Source organism: Haliotis rubra, unplaced genomic scaffold (assembly GCF_003918875.1).
Source record: "Haliotis rubra isolate DU_JTF1 unplaced genomic scaffold, ASM391887v1 Scf394, whole genome shotgun sequence".
Lineage (NCBI taxonomy): Eukaryota > Metazoa > Mollusca > Gastropoda > Lepetellida > Haliotidae > Haliotis > Haliotis rubra.
In genome coordinates this window covers 867,035-879,056 of record NW_025767073.1, presented here as the reverse complement: position 1 = coordinate 879,056, position 12,022 = coordinate 867,035, and the positions used below count along the sequence as shown (strand labels likewise).

The 12,022-nt window shown below is 46.3% G+C and overlaps 1 protein-coding gene across 1 annotated transcript in view; it reads left to right on the top strand.

Moving 5' to 3' along the window:
- LOC124286864 (hemicentin-1-like) overlaps positions 1 to 12,022 on the top strand; it is a 134,825-nt gene that overhangs the window by 71,469 nt on the left and 51,334 nt on the right. The window contains 8 exon segments of the mRNA XM_046723308.1: positions 192 to 335; positions 3,382 to 3,513; positions 4,364 to 4,574; positions 5,755 to 5,837; positions 6,548 to 6,820; positions 8,094 to 8,225; positions 11,304 to 11,441; positions 11,614 to 11,801. Coding sequence (XP_046579264.1) covers positions 192 to 335; positions 3,382 to 3,513; positions 4,364 to 4,574; positions 5,755 to 5,837; positions 6,548 to 6,820; positions 8,094 to 8,225; positions 11,304 to 11,441; positions 11,614 to 11,801 — 1,301 coding nt within the window.

The window sequence follows — 12,022 nt, the reverse complement described above, 5'->3', positions numbered from 1 at the left end:
TGATTGGACAGCTATTTTTGGCATCTCATATTTCAAATTGGACCCTTTTTGCCATTATATCTTGATGTAGTATCTTTGCAAAAAGTTATGGATCGTAAAGCTTAAGACATTTCCTCGTCAAATTGTGATAAACCTCATGTACTGCATATGTATAATGAAAAATTTCAGTATGACATGTCCCTTGTTGTCAGTTCCTGCAAAGATACTGAATGTCGGGTCAGCTGTGGTGAAATCTCCACTGTCCACTGGCATTACCCTGCCCTGTGAAGTGGAGGGCACCCCCAAACCTAGAATCTTCTGGCTGAAGAACAGGGCTCTCCTACGGGAGGATAAGGGTGAGTGAGAGGAAGATGGTTTCATAGTGAATGGGTGGGCTGGGTTGGGGTGGTGGAAGAACAGAGCTGTTCTCTTAGAAGATCATAAGGGTGGGCTGGCTGAAGGAGATCAGATCATGAGGGTGGGGGGTTGGCTGAAGAACAGGGCTATCTCTCCTCTGAGAAGATCATGAGGGTGGGTTGGGCTGAACAGGGCTCTCTCTCCTCTGAGAAGATCATGAGGGTGGGTTGGCTGAAGGACAGGACTCTACTTGTGGAAGATGAGGGTGGGGTGGCTTAAGGACAGGACTCTCCTCATGGAAGATGAGGGTGGGATGGCTGAAGGACAGGACTCTCCTCATGGAAGATGAGGGTGGGGTGGCTGAAGGACAGGGCTCTCCTCATGGAAGATGAGGGTGGGGTGGCTGAAGGACAGGACTCTCCTCATGGAAGATGAGGATGGGGTGGCTGAAGGACAGGACTCTCCTCATGGAAGATGAGGGTGGGGCAGCTGACGAACAGGACTCTCCTCATGGAAGATGAGGTTGGGGTGGCTGAAGGACAGGACTCTCCTCATGGAAGATGAGGGTGGGGGTGGCTGAAGAACAGGACTCTCCTCATGAAGAAGATGAGGGTGGGGTGGCTGAAGGACAGGACTCTCCTCATGGAAGATGAGGTGGGGTGGGCTGAAGGACAAGACTCTTCTCATGGAAGATGATGGGTGGGGTGGCTGAAGGACAGGACTCTCCTCATGGAAGATGAGGGTGGGGTGGCTGAAGGACAGGGCTCTCCTCATGGAAGATGAGGGTGGGGTGGCTGAAGGACAGGACTCTCCTCATGGAAGATGAGGGTGGGTGGCTGAAGGACAGGACTCTCCTCATGGAAGATCATGAGGTGGGGTGGCTGAAGGACAGGACTCTCCTCATGGAAGATGAGGGTGGGGTGGCTGAAGGACAGGACTCCTCATGGAAGATGAGGGTGGGGTGGCTGAAGCTAACAGGACTCTCCTCATGGAAGATGAGGGTGGGGCAGCTGACAGAACAGGTCTCTCCCTCATGGAAGATGAGGGTGGGGTGGCTGAAGGACAAGACTCTCCTCATGGAAGATGAGGGTGGGGTGGCTGAAGGACAAGACTCTTCTCATGAAGAAGATGAGGGTGGGATGGCTGAAGGACAGGACTCTCCTCATGGAAGATGAGGGTGGGGTGGCTGGACGAACAGGGCTCTCCTCATGGAAGATGAGGGTGGGGGTGGCTGAAGGACAAGACTCTCCTCTCATGGAAGATGAGGGTGGGGTGGCTGAAGGACAGGACTCTCCTCATGGAAGATGAGGGTGGGGTGGCTGAAGGACAGGACTCTCCTCATGGAAGATGAGGGTGGGTAGGCTGAAGGACAGGACTCTCCTCATGGAAGATGAGGGTGGGGCAGCTGATGAACAGGACTCTCCTCATGGAAGATGAGGTTGGGGTGGCTGAAGGACAGGACTCTCCTCATGGAAGATGAGGGTGGGGTGGCTGAAGGACAGGACTCTCCTCATGGAAGATGAGGGTGGGGTGGCTGAAGGACAGGACTCTCCTCATGGAAGATGAGGGTAGGGTGGCGTGAGAACAGGGCTGTCCTCATGGAAGATGAGGGTAGGGCAGCTGACGAACAGGGCTCTCCTCATGGAAGATGAGGTTGGGGTGGTTGAAGGACAGGGCTCTCCTCTCAGAAGATCATGAGGGTGGCGCGACTGGAGAACAGACTCTCCTCATGGAAGATGAGGGTTGGGGTGGCTGAAGGACAGTGCTGTCCTTTGGGAAGATGAGAGCAGGGCTCTACTGTAGAGGGATAAAGGAGAGACTTATTAAAATATGGTCATGTAGAGGAAGGTGAGGTGAATTTTTAGTATTATGAGTAGATAGGTGAAAGTAACAAATATTCAAGCATAAGAGATCAATTATAAATTCTTGCTATTTATAAATAAATAGAGAAAAGTTATTTGTATGGCATGTTAATTCATAAGTTTGAATTAAGAAATACAGTTCGCTCTACCACCATGTATAGTGTAATAAAACACACTTTTGCCCTGAACTATTATAGTTAAAATAGCTTTAACGCTATAATAGTTCAGGGGTTAAAGTGTGTTTTTATTACACTATACATGATGGTGGTAGAGCTAACTATTTCTTTTCTAAGATGCCAAATTTAATACTTTCTAAGGATCATTATGATTAATTTAAGGCAGAAAACAAAAGCGGCGGTTGTCGGTGACCTAAATTAAGAATCCTCGCACAGGGCTAACTGGCGCTGTTCTATTGATGTGTCTGCCCCTACGTTAAGACCGAACGTTACCAGAAAAAACAAATGATAACAGTTTGATGACGGTTTACGTTCGGATTAAATATCTTCTCTGAATTATTTTAATTACATCTGTCATTAACGTAAACCATATGTGGCAATATGAACGTTGCATTTCTACTACCAACGAAAGTTTAGATCAGTACATCCAGAGGAAGTTGAGTAGTCTAGCGACATTCCTCGATTGCATTGTGGGAATAAACATTGCGAACGCTACCGTGTCGCTGAAAACTTGTGAGTCGAAATGACACATTTTAACCGGGGCCGTAAAACATAAACGTAATGTTTCCACCAGTGATGTTAGCTGCGTGAAGCAACAGCCAACCAAGAAACGGGATGCAACGGTGTAGTTTACTGTAGGAGGCCGTACGAGGCGATGACAACTGACATGCATCGTGACGTCGCTTACATTGTGATGTAATGTAAAATGGTTCGATTACGAGGGGGCACACTAGAATGGCGCAGTGACGGAATAACGTCATTCAATTGTTACGTCATCAAAAAACTATACCTTTATTGTCTGATAGTGTATTTTTTTTTTGATTGTTCTAACCGCTAGGCATCTTAGAATGTTATTGAAACCTTCATATGGTGTGTCATTATTGTACAAATCAAGTACTATACATCACTCTGAGCCACTGCAAAGGTGTAACATGCAAAGGAAGAATCCAATATATGTTTGATTTTTTAAAAATATAAATGAACTCTTCTGTATTTCTCGTCTTCAGGCTCCTACCACATACTTTCCAATGGCTCACTGCACATCACAGACCTGCAGTTGTATCATCGGGGCGTCTACACCTGCATCGCCCAGAACAGGGCAGGCTCCTCCAAGAGGGACATCACGCTCCAAGTACAAGGTGGGGCCACTGTTGGGGCAGGTTTTGGTGCCTGGTTCCAGTATAGGTGCCCAGTATGTCATGTAAGACAGACTTGATCCCCAGTTTCTCTTGCTTGTCTCCTGTAAAGATTCTAGAACAGAATCAGTCCTCAGTACCATAGGCTTGTCTTACAGTGGAGATTCTGGAGCAAAGTATGTCCCCAGTACCCCATGCTTGATGTATAGATTGTCTTCTGGGAAAGAAAAGATTCCGAGTACCTCTTACTTGTCTCCTGTGGAGATTCTAGTGCAGATTGTCCTCATTACCGTAGGCTTGTCTTTCAATGGTGAGAGGGTATGTAAGTCCCGAAACATTTAAAGTAAATTTGAACTTACCAAATTCTTAAAACGTAGTATTTTTGTGACTTAAATTTATGGCTAAATTCGACTACAATCGCCATCGGCTGACGGGATGATATAAATCCAGCTAGGGTCCATGCAGGTAGCAAAAGTCACCATGGTCCCTAGTATGGTGTTCTACCTTCAGTTGTTGGTGATCATTAGCCCATTTTTACATTGTATTCTCCAAAAATAATTCTGGGAACAAGAGATTCCTTAATGCCTACACCTTTCTTTTGTGGGGATTCTAGCTCAAAATGGGTCTCAAGTATCAATGTTTATCTTCCTTCCAGTAATTCCGTGACAGTATGGCTGAGATACTGCCTATGTGACATCAAAACTCCTTAGCCCCTTTGAGTAATTGGTAGATTTCTGAAGTTCAGGTTTTCTGGAACAGTAGTGTTTGAAACCATACTTAAGCTTTACTCCAAATTCATCAAGCTAAGTCAATTTATGTCTTGTGAGTCTCCAATGTCAGCCATTGCTTGTAGTTCCACCGACCATCACTATGGCATATCGGGACTTTGTGGTTCTCCAGAACCGAACAGCTGTGATGCCATGTAGCGCCACAGGAATCCCGAAGCCTAAGATCCGTTGGGAGAAGGATGGGAAGGAGATCACCTCCACCAACTACGGCCTCTCCTACAGCCACGTCCACTACATCACGCTGCAGAACGGAGGACTTGCCATACCCCATGCAAGGTAAACTCACTCAAGTCACTCCATACACCATGCAAGGTAACCTCACTCTGGTCACCAGTACAGGCAGGGCGGTTGGGTAGTCTGGTGGTTAAGGCATTCACTCTCACTCATCATGCCAAAGATTTGGGTTCGATTCCCAACATGGAGACAATGTGTGAAGCCCATTTCCGGTGTCTCTTCCTCCTCCTCCTCCTCTCCCCCCCCTCCCCCCCCCTAGAATATTGCTAAAAGTTACATAAAATGCCCATTCACCAATTCTTAGTCTTTGTAGAGGAAAGAACAGAATGCTTTTGTGTGAATTTAGCGCTTTCATATTGGAAGGTGAGTTTTCAAGTCGGCAAAATAACAAAACATGGTAAAGTCTGTTCTTATGTTGTCGGTTTTCATTTAAATGATAAAAATGATGAAATATGAAGCATGTAATTTGAATAATTTTGACCCTGAAGGATAAAGAAAAAATTGTGTGAATAAACTGCTGGTCCCCCAAAGGAATTTGTTACTCTGTAAGTTTCCAAGCTGATTAATATGAGTTCCCTGTGACGATCTGCTGTTTCTTTCTCTGCTTTGACTGATCTAATGATGCACAGACACCTGTACACACCCAGGCTCACCTTGAACAGAGTGGTGGATGCAGGGTTGTACATACCAACATACTTCTTTACTCTCATTTCAGTAAGGAGCAGTGGGGTAGCCTAGTGGTTAAAGCGAAGACCCTGGTTCGATTCCCCACATGGACATTATGTGTGAAGCCCATTTCTGGTGTCCCTTACCATGACATTGCTGGAATATTGCTAAAAGTGGCATAAAACTAAACTCACTCATTTCACTACCTGTACTCACTATTACTCACCTGTATTTTGTTTGTTTGTGATGTTGGGGATGCAACATTGTACCCTATTACTCAGTGTATGTAATGTACACACCTATATTTAACCATGTAAACCTCTCTACTATACATGGGGCGGTGGGGTAGCCTAGTGGTTAAAGTGTTCGCCTGTGATGCCTAAGACCTGGGTTCGATTCCCCACATGGGTACAATGTGTGAAACCAATTTCTGGTGTTCCCCACCATGATATTGCTGGAATATTGCTAAAAGCAGCGTAAAACCATACTCGCTCACTCACTCTACTGTACATACCTGTAAAGACTTGTGCTCACCTGTATGCTGTTTGTTTTGCAGAGCTTTGGATGCGGGGACATACACCTGTATAGCAGAGAACCAGGCTGGCAATGTTTCAGAGAGCGTCTCCCTCACAGTGGAAGGTGAGCACAATTGCCAATACTTGCTGGTGACACTGTGGATAATGCCCAGACCTGCAAGTGTCATTTGGGATACAGTTTTGTTGGTTTAAAACTGTTGGTTAGATCATACTATTAAAGAGATGAGAATATATTTTGATGTATTTGGATTCCTACTTATTTTATGGAAAGCTGACCCAACAGACTGCAGGTCTGTTTTTTTATCAATACTGAACCAAAAGATGCTTGGGATCATTAGCATTTATGGGGATATTTTTTTTATGAAGACTCGTGATTATTTGAGTGACAACTGGTCTTCATGCTTGTCCAAGGAGCGACTATTGGGATCAGATGGTCAGACTTGCTGACTTGGTTGATACCTCATTGTATCCCAATTGTGTAGATCAATGTTTCTGATGTTGATCACTGGACTGTCTGGTCCAGACTCGATTATTTACAGACTGCCTCTGTAAAACTGCCTCTGTAAATATTGCTTAGTGCAGCATTAAATAACAAACACATTTTGAATGAAATTTTGTTGGTAGTTTTCACATCACAAACATATCTCCCAAATTATGCATGATACCTGACTTTTTTGTTCAGAATATAAATATCAACTGACCATTAACATGGCTTATTCTTAATTTGAACAAAATAAGGCCTCTGATAATATTTTTAAAATTGTAGGTAATTTGAATGAAATAGCAATTTTTTAAATGTTGATATTTTTGCAGTCCCTCCAAAGATCAAGCCTGCAGCTCCCCAGTTCGTGGTAACCGTTGGCGACCGGGCAACCTTGCCATGTGAAGCAGGAGGAAAGCCTACCCCAAGGATTTCTTGGACCAGAGATGGGAGTTGGATCAGCTCCAGGGACCCCAAGTATACCCTCACAGAGGAAGGTTCTCTTATCATCGAGCGAGTGGAGGCGGAGGATACTGGGAGCTACGTGTGTACGGCGGACAACAAGGCGGGTCGGGACTCCCAGAGCAGGCTGCTCAGGGTGCAAGGTTTGTCTTGTGTACACACAGATTTGATTGGTTGTACGGTTCGTACACCCTCGCAAATCCGCCTACATGTTCTGGTATGCTTTGGCTATTGACCAATCAGAATTCGACAAATGTATCTTAAGGGTAATAATGTGTAATATGTCACTCAAACTAAGTTATAGAAAACCTGAAATTATACATTTGGCAGAAGTTATTGTGTTAAAGCTAGTCGCTAGTGCAACACACAGTTTTTGTTTTCTTGTGCATTAGCCTTGTGGTTAAAGTGCTCACTTATCATGCCGAAGCTCCTGGTTCAATTCCTGACATAGGTATATTGTGTGGAGCCCATTTCTAGTGTCAGCTGCCATGATATTGCTGGAACATTGCTAAATGCAGTGTAAAACCCACGTCACTCACTCACTGTTTTCCAGTTGTGTATATTCATGACATTCAGAAGTGGTTTGACAGGGTCAGACAACCTTTCCCTAGAAGCAGGTATAAAATATTAGATAATCAGTTTTGGTTTGTTTAATGAAAAATGTGTATGTCTCATTGTGAAAATAGAAATTAAATTGAACGGGTATAATTTTAAAGATAGCTAATGCATATGTAAAACAAATACGCAGTGCTTACATTTTGTTTTTGAATATTGTATACACAATACTAGAAAATAGCAAGTCTTGATTTCCTGTGAAAGAGGCCCTGTGAAGGTCCGGATAGAATATTGAACGAGTGAGTTTGGTTTTACACCGCTTTTAGCAATATTCCAGCAATATCATGGTGGGGGACACCAGAAATGGGCTTTACACATTGTACCCGTGTGGGGGACAGAATATTGATCTTCAGTAACCCATGCTTGTTGTAAGAGGCTGACTAACGGGATCGCGTGGTCAGGCTCACTGACCTTGGTTGACACATGTCATCGGTTCCCAATTGTGCAGATCGATGCTCATGCTGTTGATCACTGGATTGTCTGGTCCAGACTCGATTATTTATAGATCGCTGCCATATAGCTGGAATATTGCTGAGTGCCGCATAAAACTAAACTCACTCACTCACTCACTTACTGTAAAAGAGATTCCCAAAGACATTCCTTTGGACATTAAGGACAAAAAAATCATGGAAAATCATCTAAACTGATCAATAAAAATCAGTAATGACGCCAGATGTTGGTGAGATGGTAAGATGTCCTGTCCTTCCAGCAGCACCTGGGTCGTAATGTATGGCTTGTTTCCACCAGATGCTGTTTATGCTACAACTGCAGTACGATCATGCATTGTGTTTTCTGCTGCAGTTCCACCACGTATCATCATCAGCCCCCTGGACAAGGAGGTGACCATCAACAAGAGGCTGGAGCTGGTGTGTGCTGCAGATGGCGTGCCAACCCCCACAATCACCTGGCTGCTCAATGGCAAGCCCGTAGCAGGTTAGTGTCTTCCCATCACCTACAGCTTGTTCAGCTTGACCTGAGCTACTCTACATATGCATGCCCTGGGAGGTCAAATGGCATAAACGGCAGGTCGGGTTAACTTCATTAAATAGGGGAGCAGAGAATGTTATTAATGTTGCTGCTCGCTGCCTAAAAGCCCGAATCGGAAACATTAAACCATATGTAGCTTCTTTTTTAAGTTTAAAGAAAGTTAGGACATTGCTGACGATTTCTCGACACTGAGATGTCAAACGGCGACCTTGTGTCTGCTGTTCGAACATGTTGACAATCGACTGACAAAGGTGCACCCCTTCACAATAATGGACCCAACCAGTTGTGACACAGTCACGCAATGCATTAGTATTCACTTGATCAGGTCAAGCTGAACAAGCTGTACTATTCGATGGCAAGCCCATAGTAGGTTAGTGTCTTCACATCATCTACTCTTCAATGGCAAGCCTACAGTCGCCCCATCACTTACTCTTCAGTGGCAAGCCCGTAGGAGGTATCGCCCCATCACTTACTCTTCAATGGCAAGCCTGTAGGAGGTATCGCCCCATCACTTACTCTTCAGTGGCAAGCCTACAGGAGGTGTCACCCCATCACTTACTCTTCAATGGCAAGCCCGGTAGGAGGTGTCGCCCCATCACTTACTCTTCAATGGCAAGCCCGTAGGAGGTGTCGCCCCATCACTTACTCTTCAGTGGCAAGCCTGTAGGAGGTGTCGCCCCATCACTTACTCTTCAGTGGCAAGCCTACAGGAGGTGTCGCCCCATCACTTACTCTTCAGTGGCAAGCCCATAGGAGGTGTCGCCCCATCACTTACTCTTCAGTGGCAAGCCTGTAGGAGGTGTCAGCCCCATCACTTACTCTTCAATGGCAAGCCCTTAGGAGGTGTCGCCCCATCACTTACTCTTCAGTGGCAAGCCCATAGGAGGTGTCACCCATCACTTACTCTTCAGTGGCAAGCCTGTAGGAGGTGTCACCCTCACTTACTCTTCAGTGGCAAGCCCGTGGGAGGTGTGTCCCCATCACTTACTCTTCAGTGGCAAGCCCGTGGGAGGTGTCGCCCCATCACTTACTCTTCAGTGGCAAGCCCATAGGAGGTGTCAGCCCCATCACTTACTCTCTTCAGTGGCAAGCCTCGTAGGAGGTGTCGCCTCATCACTTATTCTTCAGTGGCAAGCCCATAGTAGGAGGTGTCACCCCATCACTTACTCTTCAGTGGCAAGCCCGTGGAGGTGTCAGCCCCATCACTTATTCTTCAGTGGCAAGCCCGTAGGGAGGTGTCGCCCCATCACTTACTCTTCAGTGGCAAGCCTGTGAGGTGTCGCCCATCACTTACTCTTCAGTGGCAAGCCGGGTGGGAGGTGTCACCCCATCACTTACTCTTCAGTGGCAAGCCCTTAGGAGGTGTCGCTTCATCACTTACTCTTCAGTGGCAAGCCCGTAGGGAGGTGTCGCCCCATCACTTACTCTTCAGTGGCAAGCCCGTGGGAGGTGTGGCCCATCACTTACTCTTTCAGTGGCAAGCCCGTAGGAGGTGTCGCCTCATCACTTACTCTTCAGTGGCAAGCCCGTAGGAGGTGTCGCCCCATCACTTACTCTTCAGTGGCAAGCCCGTAGGAGGTGTCGCCCCATCACTTACTCTTCAGTGGCAAGCCTACAGGAGGTGTCGCCCCATCACTTACTCTTCAGTGGCAAGCCCGTAGAAGGTGTCGCCCCATCACTTACTCTTCAGTGGCAAGCCCGTAGGAGGTGTCGCCCCATCACTTACTCTTCAGTGGCAAGCCCGTAGAAGGTGTCGCCCATCACTTACTCTTCAGTGGCAAGCCCGTAGGAGGTGTCGCCCCATCACTTACTCTTCAGTGGCAAGCCCGTAGGAGGTGTCGCCCCATCACTTACTCTTCAGTGGCAAGCCTGTAGGAGGTGTCGCCCCCATCACTTACTCTTCAGTGGCAAGCCCGTGGGAGGTGTCAGCCCCATCACTTACTCTTCAGTGGCAAGCCTGCATTAGGAAGGTGTCGCCCCATCACTTACTCTTCAGTGGCAAGCCGGTGTAGGAGGTGTCGCCCCATCACTTACTCTTCAGTGGCAAGCCCATAGGAGGTGTCGCCCCATCACTTACTCTTCAGTGGCAAGCCCGTAGGAGGTGTCGCCTCATCACTTACTCTTCAGTGGCAAGCCCATAGGAGGTGTCGCCCCATCACTTACTCTTCAATGGCAAGCCTGTAGGAGGTGTCGCCCCATCACTTACTCTTCAGTGGCAAGCCTATAGCAGTTTAGTGTCTCCTCCCTTCCCACCAAATGCCTCATGCCAAGAAAATCTGTGAATGCCCGCTAAGTTTCTCGCTCCAAGCACACCTCATATCACCCACAAGTGATGCCCGTTCACCACCACCAATGATTCCCATCACCCATGTCTCCTTCAACTTTGTCGTCACTATATGCCTGAAATATTGCTGAGGTGACGTTAAATTTTAACTCACTCACTCACTCCTTCAACTTTGGACCGCTTCCGTGGTGTAGTGGTTAGAGCGTCCGCCCGGAGAGCAGAAGGTCACGGGTTCGATCCCCGACCGCGTCATGCCAAAAGACGTTAAAATATGGTACTTGTTGGTCCCTGCCAGGTGATCGGCATTAATGGGTACAACAAGGACTGTCAGCTTGGAGTCAGTAGACTGTGTCTGAGTTGGGTATTCATGCTTCACTGCGGCATGGTATCTCAGTGGGCTAGCACTATAAAACCAGCTTCAGTCTTGGGCTAGTACAAGCAGCCGCACACATACATACACATGCATACACGTCGTCATATGAGCGAAATATTCTCAAGTACGACGTTAAACCCAATTTCCTCACCTCACCTTCAACTTTAAAGTGTCTCATCTTCATCACCATCATCAGCCTTTGCCCCATATCAACTTTTAGAGTCTACTCATTGTCAAGTTTTCTAATGACATCTGGTAGTAGTACACATTAAGGAAGAATATGTGTGGAGGTCAACACCTATCACTTGCAAGTGTCCACCTGCCATCCTCGTAATGAAACTCCAATCAGCAAATGTTTGTGTTCCAGCTCCCGTCAGTATCAATGGCCGCAGTGTGTACTTTGTGAGGAACGCTATCCGGGCCGACAACGGCGAGTACACCTGTGTAGCCACCAACCCCGCCAACAACCAGCAGGTGACAGCAACCGCAAATGTTGTCGTTAAAGGTAAGCTTCTCTCATGGTCAGGGGAGGTATTGCTCTTCCCTGATCACTACCCTTTGACATGCTTGGGCATCAGCCTTAGGTTTGTTTACAGAGCAATATTTATTCAGAAATCATGGTTATGTATGAGCCAAAATCGCTACGGATTCAGTCTGATTATGTGACATTTTTTCAGTTCCTCCCAGGATGCTTGTTCCCCCCGGCAACAAGGCAGTGAAGATTGCGGAGAAGGTTGTCCTGGAGTGTTCAGTGGGTGGAGACCCAATTCCTGAGATTCTGTGGACAAAGAATGGGCGTGCCGTAGAACTAAGCCACAGAATACAGCAGCTATCCAATGGATCGCTTGTCATATATGATTCTACAGTCAGTATCAGTTTTCTTATAGTATAGTAGCTTTAAGTGTTAATAAAGGAAGAAGATTGTCTATAGAAAGAAATATGAGAATTTGTCCATTATGCACTTCATCTATTGAAGATGAAATTCATTTTATATTTGTATGTCCATATTATGATGATCTTAGAAGAAAATATAATTTAAAGTAATTATCTATCAAAATATCCAACAATTGCCTTTGTCTCGATTTT